The following is a 14,827-nucleotide window of genomic DNA, read 5'->3' on the forward strand; positions in this document are numbered from 1 at the left end:
GCACAGACGTTCAATGCCTCGCGAAAGAACATGATTGAAAGTCTGACCGGCAAAACTTCGTCAGACGGTTCAAAACACCAACTGCGGAATGTCCTTTCCAAGATTAACGAACCGCTCTTCTTGTACATCGACAATGTCCTGGACTCAGAGCACTTGAGAGAGTTTCTTCCGGATGACATACGCCTTCCAGGAGGAAGCCGGCTCATGGTGACGACAAGGGACTTCAATGTATGCAAAAAGGTGCTTAGGCGCAATAGTGAATGGATGTATATAAATTCTTTGGAGGTCGGTTTTCTAACAGAAGCAGATGCCAAGAAGTTGCTATGTTGGCACGCTTTCAAAGCCGAAGAACCGCCCTCCAGCTTTGCAGACGATGGCGCGTTAGTGACAGAGATGATGGAGGCGTGCGGGAGGCTACCTCTAGCATTACAAGTCATCGGTAGCCAGCTCTACGGAGAAGATGAGAAGGAATGGGAAGCTGCCATCCAAGAGCTCCGCGACCGCCGAGGGTGCGCTGTTATCGGTCCAAAAGAAGACCAAGTGATGAAAGTTCTGCGGTATAGCTACAAGCAACTCGCAAGGGAACAATACCGGATGGCATTCCAGTTGATTTCTACGTGCCTCGTTGGAGAACTATGGGCTGCGGTATCTGATATAGTGGAAAGCCTTTGGCCCAACACTTCACTTGAAAAGCTTGCAGACTTGTCCCTGATGAAAAAAGATGATTCTGATTGCGTAAAAATGCATGACACAGTGATTGCTATGGGTCGTACAATTGCAAAAGAAGAAGGCAGAGAAGCCTGGGATACATGCACGTCAAGCAAGGATGATGAATCTCAGGTGAGTTTGCCGTCAATCCGAGAGCCTTTTCCATGAGCTAGAATTCCGATTCCTTTTCGTTTACAGGCAACATCCTTTAACTTCTGATTTCGTGTTCTTTTTCAGGCTGCAAATCGGCCTGCCATCAGATGGCTCAGACTCGGCATCGAAGGGAACCTCTCAATACTCGACAACTTACAAGAATGTGACAATTTGCAGGTGCTAGTGTTGTCGTTTGGCTTCTTCAAGGAGCTAGATCTTAAAGAACTTACCAACAAACTGGATCATGTAATCTGTACCAGAAAAGGTCTAGAGGTCCTACATATCTCTGATCGCTGGCGGTGAGTATTTATCTACACAGGGAAATTTCTAATAGATGAATTGTTATCTAGTATGAAAGTGTTATTGTCATTTCGTTTTGCTCTTCACCGATGCAAACGTGAAGCAAAGTACTCCTTCTCCGTTGTATTCGATCAGATGCTTCTTGTTGTTGATGCTTGAGAGCAGCTGCTTTGTTGCAATTCTTCGATCTTGCCTGACTTTTAGAGATCTATTTTTTGTCTTCTCTGGGTGGATGATTACAAATTCTTTGTCAAATATACTACTGAGCACCATCATCGGCGCGCCTTGGCTGAAGCTGACCTGCCTCTGCTTTATTAGATGTACACTGCTAAGGGTTCCGCATTTGTGGTTTTGCGTTGGTGTCAATGATGATGAAGCTTCATATGTTGAGTTATAATCGGTGACGACGAAGCTCGACGAAGGAACTTTAGCTGCCTTCCTTCTGAGACTCTTTCTTGCGTGATCTCCATTTATCCTCACCGCTTTCTTGCTCTGTTTGTCTTTTTCGTGATCGCTTTTGAAACTTTAAGGCTTTGAGCTGACTTTTTGAATCGTTGGCTAGCCTCTTGGAATTAGTAGTGGATTGTTGGCACATGATCAGATGCATAGTTCACATGAGTACGGTTTTCCTTGCTGATCACAAACATCTTGCTCTCCTAAGCTCTACACAAATGTCCGGCTTTTATATAATTAGCCGTATCTATAGTACCATATCACTAGTCATTCTGACTTCCCATTCGGGAGAAATTTGAAGCACGTTGGTATTTCATCAGCCCTTGTCTCTGGATAGATAGCAAAAGTTGAAGTGTCCCTGAATTATTGACGCATCAGAAATGAATTTTGCAGACGTGAGGAAGAACATGCACCCTATGTCAATTTGGACGATATGACCCGCTTGGTTTACTTTGGCGGAGGAAAGTGCTCCGTGGATCATTGGCCGGTGAGTCTCCGAAACATATTGTATATTATAAATTGCCGGGTCAACCTCGCGAGGCAGGTATGATAATCTGATGTTAGAATCTCGTGATCTGCAGCGCTCCAAGCATCTCCAGGTTCTCCATGGGATCGAATGTACGGAGCTTCCTGCGCAGCTCACTGAAAGCTACAGCATCAAGTTACGTAAACTGAGATGCCACGGGCTATGCAAGCTGTCGACAAATTTTTGCCACAAGGCATCACATTTGGAGAGCCTAGAGCTTGAATCTTGCACGGAGCTGACGGATTTGCCTAATAACATGTGGGAGCTCAAATCTCTTAAGAATTTATCGATCCAAAACAGCAGCAATCTGAAGGAGTTGCCATCTAGATTCGGTGCGCTCAAATCTCTTCAGAATTTGTCGATCAAATATTGTGATAATCTCAAGCGACTGCCACCCACATTTGGTGAACTTGCTAGTCTGGAACGATTCATGTACAACAACTGGGAAGAAGAAGAAGACGAAGAAGAAGAGCTCCCACAAAACTTTGTGCGCCTTGGAAGATTGAGATATTTGGAGCTGAGACGCGCCAACCTGAGGAAGTTGCCTGTGGGATGGGAAAACCTGAGCGGCCTGCGTGAACTACAACTCTGGTGCCCACATCTGTGCGAGTTGCCGGAAGTCTTGTGGCAATTCGGATCACTGGAGAAGCTCTTGATTGCTTCAAAAGATCTACAGGCAATAGCAAGCAGCAGCAACAGTACAGGTCTTAACATGCCGAAACTGCAATGCCTCACGCTCAGGTTGCCGCGGCTTACAACGCTGCCTCCAGAGATAGGGCAGCTGGCCTCACTCCAAGAGCTCTCACTCTACAGTTGTTGTAACTTAACAATGTTGCCTGCAGAGATAGGCCGGCTCACCTCACTCGGACAGCTCTTGCTCGACGGTTGCTCTAAGTTAACAGCGCTGCCTGAAGAGATAGGGCAGCTCAGATCACTCCGACAGCTCTCACTCAACCGTTGCTATAACTTAACAGCACTTCCTACAGAGATAGGGCAGCTCACCTCACTCCACCAGCTATCGCTCGACAGCTGCTCTTCCTTAACAACTCTGCCTTCAGAGATAGGGCATCTCATCTCACTCCAACACCTCTCACTTAACTGTTGTTCGACCTTAACAACGCTGCCTCCAGAGATAAGACAGCTCACCTCACTTCAAGACCTCTTTCTCTATGGTTGTTTTACCTTAACAACGGAGCGCGCAGAGATAGGGCAGCTCACCTCACTCCATGTCTTCCACCATTCACACTCTATGGCTGCTCCATCACTCACACTCGTTGAACGGACAAAAGGTGTAAAAATAGAAACGCATTACATGCCAAGAGGTGTCATGCACCTATGAGATTCACGTCTTTCTAGCGGTCTTTTTGGGCAGTGAAACGTGGACAGGAGTATCGATCCAGGACGTAGTGGAAGCCCAGGGGTGTCATTGGAAAACATGTATAATGTGCATGCATTGAAGTTTTAGTTAGGCCATTTATAGGAACCTTACATTTGATAGCATTTGCATGCATTTGAGACTCTTTTTTAGTTACACCATTTGTAGGTTTACATTTACAAGAGTGTCCAATTTATTAGGCTCTACTGTAATTGAAAGAATGTGTACATACAAGAAATTATATATATTTCAAAAACCCATGTGTAACACTTACTTTTTTACTCCCTTTGAATACGTGTGACATGGAGTTCTCTTGAGTTTTCTATACACGGTCATGAGTTCTCTATAGTTGCTTTGTCTTATGACACACCTAGGGTGGAAGGTGACTATCGACAACTCACTTAGAACTAGTTTGAGTACTTCACAATATTAAAAAACTTACTACCATACAACCAAGCAATCTACACTCGATGATGATAGATGGCTAGTTCTCTTCTGTCCTCTTGCAAGTAAAAGAACTTTTAACATACTCTCTCAATTGAATGAGATTTTGCTTGATTTTGGTCTTTCTAACTTGTTGGCACAATCTTTATTTGAAGGACCTTGCATTACATGGTTGGAGAAATACATTCATGTTCAGGGTTTGGAGGTTGCACGGCGTGTAGTGATGAGGGACAGAGTGCCTTATGGACATGTCATGGAGAATGGAGAGGATTTGATGGTTGGTTTTCTTTCATCCATTGTTTGCATTTATCAACGAATAGGTAAGAAAAGTTTAGCCGTATTCAAACTTTCATTGTTTGTATGCAGATGCTTTCCTTCATGGTTGTATTTTCTAGACGTGTGGGCCGACATCCACTCATGTTCTACTAGGAGAGCCAGATATTATTTGACTGACTTCACATCAAGCAGAGGAGTGACTCATGGACTCACTATCTTCCAGATGTAGAGAAGATGGCAAGCTCTTCATTGAGTAGGCATGCTAAAGGATCAGTGGAGAGGTCCACTAGTTTTTTGGGTTGTATTTTGAGCTTGTTGTGTCTTGCAGGTGGCCTTTGCATGGAGATGGGATGTGGAACAACACCACGTATGCCAGCATGCGAGGCTACTAGTTGTTCTTGCTTTTCATTTGATACTCATAGTAGTGTTGTGCATTCCATTGTGGAGCCCCTTGTGCAGGCATCATGTGCAAAGAGAGCTAGATTGGATGTAAGTACTTCAAAGGGGGATGAGTCAGAGTATGCCTTGATGCCTACCACCAATCCATATGATGACTCATAGTGAGACACTAGTTACTTGGATATAACATTTTGCTATGTTTTATTTTTTATATTTTGAGACCTCTGAAGTAGTGTTGTCCCTTTTTCATATTTTGAGAGCTTAAGAAACATAAAATCAAATTTTGAGAGTGGCAAATCCATATGGCTTATATGTGATATGATATCTTGATTTTTCATGCATAAGCATAAGCATGAGCATATGTCTCCTTCTCTTATGCGCTATGCTTATGCTTTATGCATAAGACTCCTCTTATGCATAAGCATAAGCATAAGAGAAGGAGACATATGCTCCTCTTATGCATAAGCATAAGCATAAGAGAAGGAGACATATGCTCCTCTTATGCATAAGCATAAGCATAAGAGAAGGAGACATATGCTCATGCTTATGCTTATGCATGAGCATAAGAGAATGAGACATATGCTCATGCATAAGCATGAGCATATGTCTCTTTTTCCCTCTTTCCTTTCCCTCTTCTTCTCTCTTTCTTTCCCTCTTTCCCCTTTTCCAGTCCCTCTTTCCTTTCCCTCTTCTTCTCTCTTCTCCTCTTTTACCCCCTCTTTTCCCTCTTTCATGCTCATGCTCTTATGCTCATGCATAAGCATAAGCATGAGCATATGTCTCTTTTTCCCTCTTTCCTTTCCCTCTTCTTCTCTCTTTCTTTCCCTCTTTCCCCTTTTCCAATCTCTCTTTCCTTTCCCTCTTCTTCTCTCTTCTCCTCTTTTCCCCCCTCTTTTCCCTCTTTCATGCTCATGCTCTTATGCTCATGCATAAGCATAAGCATGAGCATACGTCTCCTTCTCTTATGCTCATGCATAACATAAGAGAAGGTAAGCATAAGAGAAGGAGACATATGCTCATGCTTATGTTTATGCATGAGCATAAGAGAAGGAGACATATGCTCATGCATAAGCATGAGCATATGTCTCTTTTTCCCTCTTTCCTTTCCCTCTTCTTCTCTCTTTCTTTCCCTCTTTCCCCTTTTCCAATCTCTCTTTCCTTTCCCTCTTCTTCTCTCTTCTCCTCTTTTCCCTCTTTCATGCTCATGCTCTTATGCTCATGCATAAGCATAAGCATGAGCATATGTCTCCTTCTCTTATGCTTATGCTTATGCTTATGCATAAGAGGAGTCTTATGCATAAGCATAAGCATAAGAGAAGGAGACATATGCTCATGCATAAGCATGAGCATATGTCTCTTTTTCCCTCTTTCCTTTCCTTCTTCTTCTCTCTTTCTTTCCCTCTTTCCCCTTTTCCAATCTCTCTTTCATTTCCCTCTTCTTCTCTCTTCTCCTCTTTCCCCCCCTCTTTTCCCGCTTTCATGCTCATGCTCTTATGCTCATGCATAAGCATAGGCATGAGCATATGTCTCCTTCTCTTATGCTTATGCTTATGCTCACAAGCATTTGTGAGCATAAGCATAAGCATAAGAGAAGGAGACATATGCTCATGCCTATGCTTATGCATGAGCATAAGAGAAGGAGACATATGCACTGTGACTACCCCTGGTCTGACTCTTATACATAAGAGAAGGCGACATATGCACTCTTCGCTTCTTTTCCCCCCTCTTTTTCCTCTTTCATGCTCATGCTCTTATGCTCTTATGCTCTTATGCTCATGCTCTTTTCCTTTCCCTCTTCTTCCTCTTTTCCTCCCTCTTTTCCTTTCCCTCTTTCCCCTCTTTTATGCTCATGCTCTTATGCTCTTATGCTTATGCTTTATGCTTATGCTTATGCATGAACATATGTCTCTTTTTCTCTCTTTCCCTCTTCTTTCCCTCTTCTTCTCTCTTCTTTCCCTCTTTCCTTTCCCTCTTCTTCTCTCTTTCCCCTCTTCCAATCTCTTTTCCTTTCCCTCTTCTTCCTCTTTTCCTTTTCCTCGTCTTTTCCCTTTCTTCCTCTTCTTTCCCTCTTCTTTTCCCTCTTCTTCCTCTTTTCCTCTTCTTCTCTCTTTTCAATCTCTTTTCCTTTCCCTCTTCTTCCTCTTTTCCTTTCCCTCTTCTTCCTCTTTTCCTTTGCCTAAGCCTATGCCTATGCCTATGCTTATGTTTGTTTTTTCTTTTTTGTTTTTGTGTTTGTGTCTATGTTAGACATGGAATCACACCGCACGTCCGATGAGTACGGACAGCCTCGCAGGAGGAGACATCACGATCTATATGCTCCAAAGGACTTTGATTCCTCTTAGGCGACACCTGAGGGGACTACCCTTGGTCCGACTCCTCTCGGACCTAGCACTGCGACTACCCCTGGTCCGACTCCTCTCGGACATAGCATTGCGACTACCCCTCGGGGAACTCCTTTGCTAGCCGTGCATGGCTTTGTAGGGAGTCCGGATGAGTTTGTAGCGCAGATGACCGATGAGGACGCAGCAAGATTCTTCTCTCTGCTATCTCAGAGGACCTCGACAATTCCCTCCCCTACACTGACGGCTGGGCCGTAGGCCCAGCCGTCCCTCGTGCCCCTTCAACCGAGGGGTCATCACCTGCGCGTGCCTCTCATAAGGGAAGGAAGAGTAGGAGGGGCCGCTAGTTATGTTGTTTTGACTCGGGAGATGTAGACGAGTCAACACACTCACATCCCTACAGGTCTCCACTTGGTCCGGAGACACAGTATCAGTCAGCTCCCTTGCCCTCTCCTACTCCCACTGCTACTCCTCGCTCCGGAAGCGCTCGCACAGCTTCCACTCCTTCTGACTCTGCCGCTACCATCAGTCCTCCTTACTCAGTCGAGGATCTCTCCTATCAAATCACGGCTGCCGGAGAGATAATAGAAGATAGAAAGGGCAAAGCAGTGATGGCCACCATGACACGGTGGATGAGCCATCACTTCAAGAGCGGCATTGCTACCGATTGGTAGTATTAAGATGACCAAAAGAAGCAGGCGGTCATCGATGAATTAAAACAAAAATACCCTAACTCGCCAAATTTGGAGTTTAATGAGAATTATATGCGAGAGCGCATGGGTTTGGTCTTGAAGCATCGTAGATCAACCTTGCGTACTTCCATCGCAAAGGGGATGGCTAAACCCAGCTGGGTAGACAAAGCTGATTGGAAGTTCTTCAAGAAGCAGAATAGGGACCATCCCGAAATGTTCGAGGGTCAGGGGAGGGCTGCGAAGAGACGGCTAGACATCGTACGTACTTCGCACTTTGGTGCAGGCGGACGGTTGGCGTTCGAGGCAACCGTGGTAAGTCTACTTCTTCTCATTTAATGTATTGTTCTATTTGTTTTACTACATATTACATGCACTTTATCTAACTCTAACTCTCGTAAATTGGATCCACAGCAAGCTACGATGGGTCGTCTTCCTACAGATGCAGAGACGCGACACGCGTTTTGCATAGGAACAAAGCCGTGGTTTATTGAGCAAGAGGCGCAGGGAGCGACGGTCGATTGGGTTGAGGTGGCTGCTTGCACGGTATAAGTCTACTCCTACTTGTAATCTCACTTTTTAAATTATTTTATTCTTTAAGTTCCAATCTAATTTTCAATTTAGATGGTTCACTCTTAGGGTCAAAGCTCGAGCGTCCCATTATTGGAGGCAAGCGATCACCAGGGCCAGGGATCAGAGGCACGTGACGAGGATCAGGGAGAAGACACAGCTCACGAGGACCAAGGATCAGGCCAATAAGACGAGGGCGAGGACGAGGACGATGAGGACGATTCGAATGAGTAGTAGTAGTAGTAGCAGTTCGCATATACTTCGCCATGTATGTCATTTTGTATATCTGCTCGTTTGAGCAATTTTGTATCACCCTTTTCGAAAGGGTAATTTTGTAACAAACAATGTTGTATATGTTCGACATGTATATGCTTTTGTTGCTCGATCATTTCATTTGAGCGATTTTGTATCACCCTTTTTGCAAGGGAAATTTTGTAATTAAAAACTTTTTTTTGTAATTACAAAAAAAAAAAAGCATTAGTGGGGCAAAACAGGGCTTGCTATGGCCCTGTTTAGCCCCACTAATGCTTTTTAAAGTTCTGTTAATCGTCGCTATATAGCGACGTTTACCAATGTCGCTATATAGTGACGATTATCAGTGTTGCTATATAGCAACGTTTATCAGCGTCGCTATATAGCGACGGTTTTTTTTCGACGCTTTTAACGACTTTAATAATGACGTTTGCGCCCGTTTAAAAAAAAAATAGTGTAAAAAGCATCGGTATTTTCGTCGGAAAAGGGCCTATGCCTTGTAGTGTATCTTGATAGTTTAATAATCCATAACTTGAAGAAAGTTGTGCTTATTATAATGACAAGTTGACTTGGGATCTTATGTTGATTTCTGTAGCTTCCTACCATGCTATGTGGAAGACATGGCAAAGCAAATGGAGGTACGTGGGAAGTATGATAGAAGGACAAAAGACAAGAAAGTTGCTCAATGCTTGTTTGTCGATGATGAATGCTCTGAGGTTTAGCGCATGCCTCACCATCTACTCGGTTAGAAAATATCTCATTTTGGCTTCTTAAAAACAACTCCATATCTTTGATTCCAGAGGATGTTGTTCAAAGTTTTCATTTGATGAATATTTAAAATAGTCCTATTGAAATATGTTTTTTGGCTAACATATATTCTCATTTGTTGAGTATTATGGTTGTATATTCCATGTTATGGCATAGAAGTCGGTCATGAAATTTCTTCACTCAAGAAATTTGTTAAGTCACTGAAGTCCATGATATGGCAATGAAGTCAATATTGTAATTTAGTAAGTCACTCATGCTACTAATTCAATCAATTAATTTAATGAATTTGGCAAGAAGTAGAATTAATAGCAAGAATTTGAGAATAATGAAAAGACTTCACAACTTAGATTTATGTGCTCGTACATAGCTTGGCTCACTTCTGGCGGCTCAGCTTTCTACTTGGCTCGCTTCTGGCGGCTCGGCTTTTTGACTACCTCAATAGATGCTGAGGGATTCAGATGAAGCTGTTGCACAGAGTGAGCAAAAAGTGGAGGAGATGAAGGAGAACATCCACAGCCTTAGGATGAGGGAGGAAGGAATCAAAAACCAACTTCATCATGTACAGAGCAAGACTGTGGTATTGACGGCCACAATAGTTAAATTGGATGCCTATGCTGCTATGCAGCAAGGTCCGAAATGCATGGTCTGCCATACCCCCATCATAGATGCCTGCTGTATCCGATGGCCTGCATTCTACCACCATGTGTACGTTTTTTGATTTGGAGTGTTTGTGCATACAAAATGTAGCTATAGAGAATGTTAGGAATTTTTGAATTAGATCTCAATTAAAGCCTAAGCATTGATTTTTTAGTTTGATAAAAAGTTTTATGCATGTTTAAAAAGAAAAGCTAAATTAAGGGAAACATACACACTTGTTACACAATCAAGGCCACGTACACACATCTAGATGCGTCTATATTTAATTCTATTCTTTTATTAGGGAAGAGTTGCCGAGGAGCTTGAATTTGAGTGTGTGTATGTCACCTAAGTTTGAGTGTTTTTGTGTGGATGTGTGTGAGGGAAATATCACAAGAGAGAGTTTGTTTGTGTATGAGAGAGAGAGAGAGAGAGAGACACAGAGAGAGAGTCTCTAACAAGGATGTGTGCATGTATGTGTGTGGAGGTTTATATGAGAAAGAGAAAGGGGAGGCAGGGGGAAGGGATCTCCTATGTTTGAGTGTCGGTGTGTAGATGCATGTGAGGGGAAAAGATAGCACACTTGGTTATGTGATGGAGAGATATGTGCATTAAGAGAGAGAGAGAGAGAGAGAGAGTTTTTATAAAAAATTAGAGAGGTAGGTTTTACTCCCTATGTTTATGCACATGCATGAGGGAGAGAGTCAACGGACAAGAAAGAGAGAGAAAGAGCGTGCATGTGGGTGTGTGGGTTTGGGGGGATTTTTTGTGTGAATGCTTTGCGCGTCGATGATCAACATCACATGGCCGCTCATCCAGCCGAATCATTGAGCAGACTGAGTATAGAAGCGAGTCAAGTCAAGCGGTGGTGCCAGGTGGTGCCACACTGAGTATAGAAGAGAGTCAAGTCAAGTGGTAGTGTAGGTGGTGCCACATGAGAAGAGAGCCAGGTCAAGTGAGCTATAAGATGGTGGAGGTGTTGGAGCTTGAATTTTATTTCTTGGAATGAAAGGTATTTTAAGAGGGTCATGGTTGCACGTGCTACATATACAAGGGAAAAAGTAAAACGTCGTCGTCACTCGGTTCATATAAGATTCAAAAATTTGAATTTTGAAGGGAAGATTAGATCTTCGTCGTCACTTCCTTCCCATCGCTCTTTCGTCCTTCCCACGCCTTCCCCTCCCTTTCCATGGATCGCTCCGTCCATAAATCTCTGCTTTCCGTTTCCCTTCGTCTTAATTATCCTGCCACGGTTTGCAACGCTCACCCTACGCAACCCGCTCTCAACCCTCGGTCTCTGCATGAAAGCTCGTGTTCACAACGATTCGACAGGTATTTTGATCCTGGGGAGGGCAAGTTAGAAGCCAGGCTGAGAGAGAGAGAGAGAGAGAGAGAGCCAGAGAGAGAGAGAGAGAGAGAGAGAGAGAGAGAGGTGGGGGTGGGGTGGGGTGGTGGGGGAATGCTGGATTGACAATGAAATCTGTTTGCATGTTTTCTACCATGCTGCACAGAAATGCTTGGTAGTTTTGATATGTTTTCCTGTCTTTTGAATATCTTCAGGTTGGATTTAACGATGTTTCCAACCTGCATTTCTTGGTTTGATTGCAATGCATTTTAGCGCAATCTTTGGGAAATCCGACAGTTCTTGGTTGGCAGAAATTTAGTTTCTGTATGTGTTGGATCAAACCTAACCGGTAGAATCTGGCCATCGCAGCATTCTTTTTTGTTCGGGTCAAAGAACTTGCCGGTTCTTTGATACTGTACTGCCACACATCGAGGCGAGGGGCAGAGTTTCTTGATCGGTCTTTGTCGTTCTTTTTTTCGTCTCATTTTACTACCTCTTGGGAAGATGGGGGGGGAAGTAGATCAGAATTCCCACGCCCCTTCATATTTTGAGCTTGGGAGACATCATGTCGTTCGTTGTCGTCATTACCATTGCTCCTATTACTTATGGACTGGGATAGATTACGTCTCAAGTTATATAGGTAAAGCTACGCGGCATTTCGACGATGAGACTGCAGGTTCTAAGCCGATGCAAGTTTCAGTTCCTGTCAATAGGCCCCAGGTGCAAGTTGCAACTGAAGGGTCAAGTTCTACATGAAAATAACGATGAAGACATTGCATGGGCAGTACGTGACGGTTTGGTAGCCTCCCGCTCTTTGGAAACGAGCCTGGGAGACAATGAAAAGGCAGCATCTGTCAGAAAACGATCAATCGAGCTCAAGACTGAGAGGTCTCTTGAGAATCTTCCTATTAAAGGCTTCAACTACTCGGCTGTCTTAGGCCGATGCTGTGAAATGGTCATCGGTTATGTGCAAATTCCTGTTGGTGTGGCAGGACCCTTTCTTCTCGACGGCTGTGAATTCATGGTCCCCATGGCCACGACTGAAGGCTGCCTTGTGGCAAGCACTAACCGGGGATTCAAGGTCATAAATTTGTCTGGAGGGGCAACAAGCATCATTCTCAGAGATGGCATGACAAGGGCTCCAGTTGTCCGCTTTGACACAGCACAGCGTGCTGCTGAACTGATATCCTACATTGAAGACGCCAGCAATTTTGATACCCTGAGTACAAATTTTAACAGGTACCAAGCAAAACTGTATGCTGGACCATATGTCAATGGCTTGTTCTTTTTCTCATTCTTCCTTTCGGATTCTTGACCAGCAACTTTGCAGGGTTACAGTATATCAAGTGTGCCTTGGCTGGTCGCAATCTACACTTACGATTTAGTTGCTCAACGGGTGATGCCATGGGAATGAATATGGTGTCAAAAGGCGTAGAAAGTGTCCTTGACCATCTTAAGCATGTTTTTCCTGATATGGATGTTTTAAGTTTATCAGGTACGTGACACTTTTGGTCGATCCCTCACTTTAATGCTTTGAAATATGCCTCACAATTTCTCTTTATACTCATTACGCCATTGGTACAGGGAATTTCTGTGCAGATAAGAAGGCCACAGCTGTGAATTGGATAAACGGACGTGGCAAGTCCGTTGTTTGCGAGGCTGTTATCAAGGGAGATGTGATTGCGAAAGTGTTGAAGACATCGGTGTCTACTTTAGTAGACCTAAATGTTGTGAAGAATCTGTCAGGCTCTGCTATTGCCGGTTCCCTTGGAGGTTTCAATGCGCATGCTTCTAACATTGTATCTGCAATATTCATTGCAACGGGTCAAGATCCTGCTCAAAATGTTGAGAGCTCTCATTGTTTAACATTGATGGAGGCCACGAATGGTGGGTGTGACCTACATGTGTCTGTGGCAATGCCATCTATAGAGGTGAGCACTGAGAGCAAAGGAGATGTCATTGTAATAAACCTGAGTTCCTATATGAATGTTCTGATGGTATGTCCTTCAGGTAGGAACGATCGGAGGTGGAACGCATCTAGCATCACAGTCTGCCTGCTTAAATCTACTGGGAGTGAAAGGATCAATTTCAAGCTCTCCTGGTGCAAATGCTCAGAAGCTTGCGAGGGTGATTGCTGGAGCAGTGTTGGCAGGTGAACTGTCGCTGATGTCAGATTTAGCTGAAGGGCATCTTGTAAAGAGTCATATGACGTACAATCGTGCCAGCAAGAACATTTCTGCCTGATGTAAGCAAATTGCGAATCGACATAGGAGCATTTGAAAGGTTGGTCAAACTGGTCTCGTTTGGAGATTTCTCTTCTGTAAGTTTATTTACACTTTTAAGTTTCAGTAGTAGATTTAAATGTCTCTCATTGTGATGGATTCAGCTTTAGCTTTCTGATAGAAATGGCTTGGCCTTTCGAGCTAGTTTTTCAGACTGCTTTGCCTGGGTGCTTTGGTAATTTTGTTGATACAGGATTTTGTAGTCTGGGTTTGGATAGCTTTCTCGGGTGAAATAATTCGTCTGCCTCATTGAAAGATTTCAGAAAAACGTGTAGTGATGGCTTTTTTAACCATTATGCTCTATCATTGAAAAGAAACACACTTAGATTATGCTATCTTATTTTTGAAAACTCATCTATATTTTTTTCTTTTGCTTTCAAGTGAAATATTTTCACGGCATGTCTATCTCACTATCTAGTTTGCTGTGGATAAGAAGTGCATGTAGGTTTGCATAAGCACGTGGTTGAATTATGTAGTACATGAGATTTTCATTATGTTAACTCTCTGTGGTTGATGGAGATAAAGCTCTTGTTGCTTCTACTTATCCTACATTTGGCTCACATAAAACATACTTTTATTCTTCTTTGAGACATATTCTAAGGTTATTCTATGAAGTGTATGCAAGTTTGTATCAGTACTTATTATCATTACTAGATGATTTGGAGGACATTCATGTTTGCATAAGTGCTTCATGTCATTTGAGTATGAATCACATCATGATATGGAGCATATGCAGGTTTGCAAATGTTTTTGTGTGAATTATGATGGTGAATTACACTCACTATTCTTTATTTAAGTGTGTGCATCTCAGTATTCTCCTATAAGACTATTATTCAAGGTCAACTACACAACAATAGAAAGAGAGCGCCTGGCCATGGTCCATGCAATCAAAAAGTTTAGGCATTACTTGTTAGCCAACAAGTTCATCTTTTTTATGGACCATCAAGCATTATTGTATTTGGTCAACAAGCCATGCATGATGGGATGCATCACCAGGTGGATGCTAATCGTCTTTGAGTTTGACTTCACAGTTGCAGTGCATAAAGGGAAGGCCCATGTCCTAGCGAACCACCTCTTGAGGATCTCAAATGGTGAAGCTCTGAAGGGGGTCGAAGATGATCTTCCCAATGCTTCCCTATTCTCATCGACATCATCCCTGAGTGTGCCGCCAAAATCGGCCACTACCTACCCAACGGTTTGCCCTCAAGAAAGACAAAGCCCGCAAACTCATCAAGGACCCAGCACCATATCAATTAATTTCAAGCTAGTTGTACCGCATGGGCAAGGATGGCATCATGTGTAGATGCATGTG

The 14,827-nt window shown here is 43.4% G+C and overlaps 2 protein-coding genes across 2 annotated transcripts; both read left to right on the top strand.

Moving 5' to 3' along the window:
* The first annotated feature begins 11,897 nt into the window (after nt 1-11,897).
* Nucleotides 11,898-13,099, top strand: LOC147883230 (3-hydroxy-3-methylglutaryl-coenzyme A reductase 2-like). The gene is made up of 4 exons (XM_087399439.1): nt 11,898-12,472; nt 12,553-12,728; nt 12,818-12,936; nt 12,980-13,099. Exons 1-4 carry the CDS (start codon nt 11,898-11,900, stop codon nt 13,097-13,099), a joined length of 990 nt encoding a protein of 329 aa, XP_087255565.1.
* On the top strand, nt 13,017-13,477 carry LOC147883231 (3-hydroxy-3-methylglutaryl-coenzyme A reductase 2-like). The gene is made up of 2 exons (XM_087399561.1): nt 13,017-13,164; nt 13,244-13,477. The coding sequence occupies exons 1-2, from the start codon at nt 13,105-13,107 to the stop codon at nt 13,475-13,477; spliced, it is 294 nt and encodes a 97-aa protein (XP_087255687.1). The 5' UTR covers nt 13,017-13,104.
* Nucleotides 13,478-14,827: the final 1,350 nt, after the last annotated feature.

The sequence above is a fragment of the Dipteris shenzhenensis genome, chromosome 28 (genome assembly GCF_047967505.1).
Source record: "Dipteris shenzhenensis isolate YYH24624 ecotype China chromosome 28, Dip_SZ_1.0, whole genome shotgun sequence".
Taxonomy (NCBI): Eukaryota; Viridiplantae; Streptophyta; class Polypodiopsida; order Gleicheniales; family Dipteridaceae; genus Dipteris; species Dipteris shenzhenensis.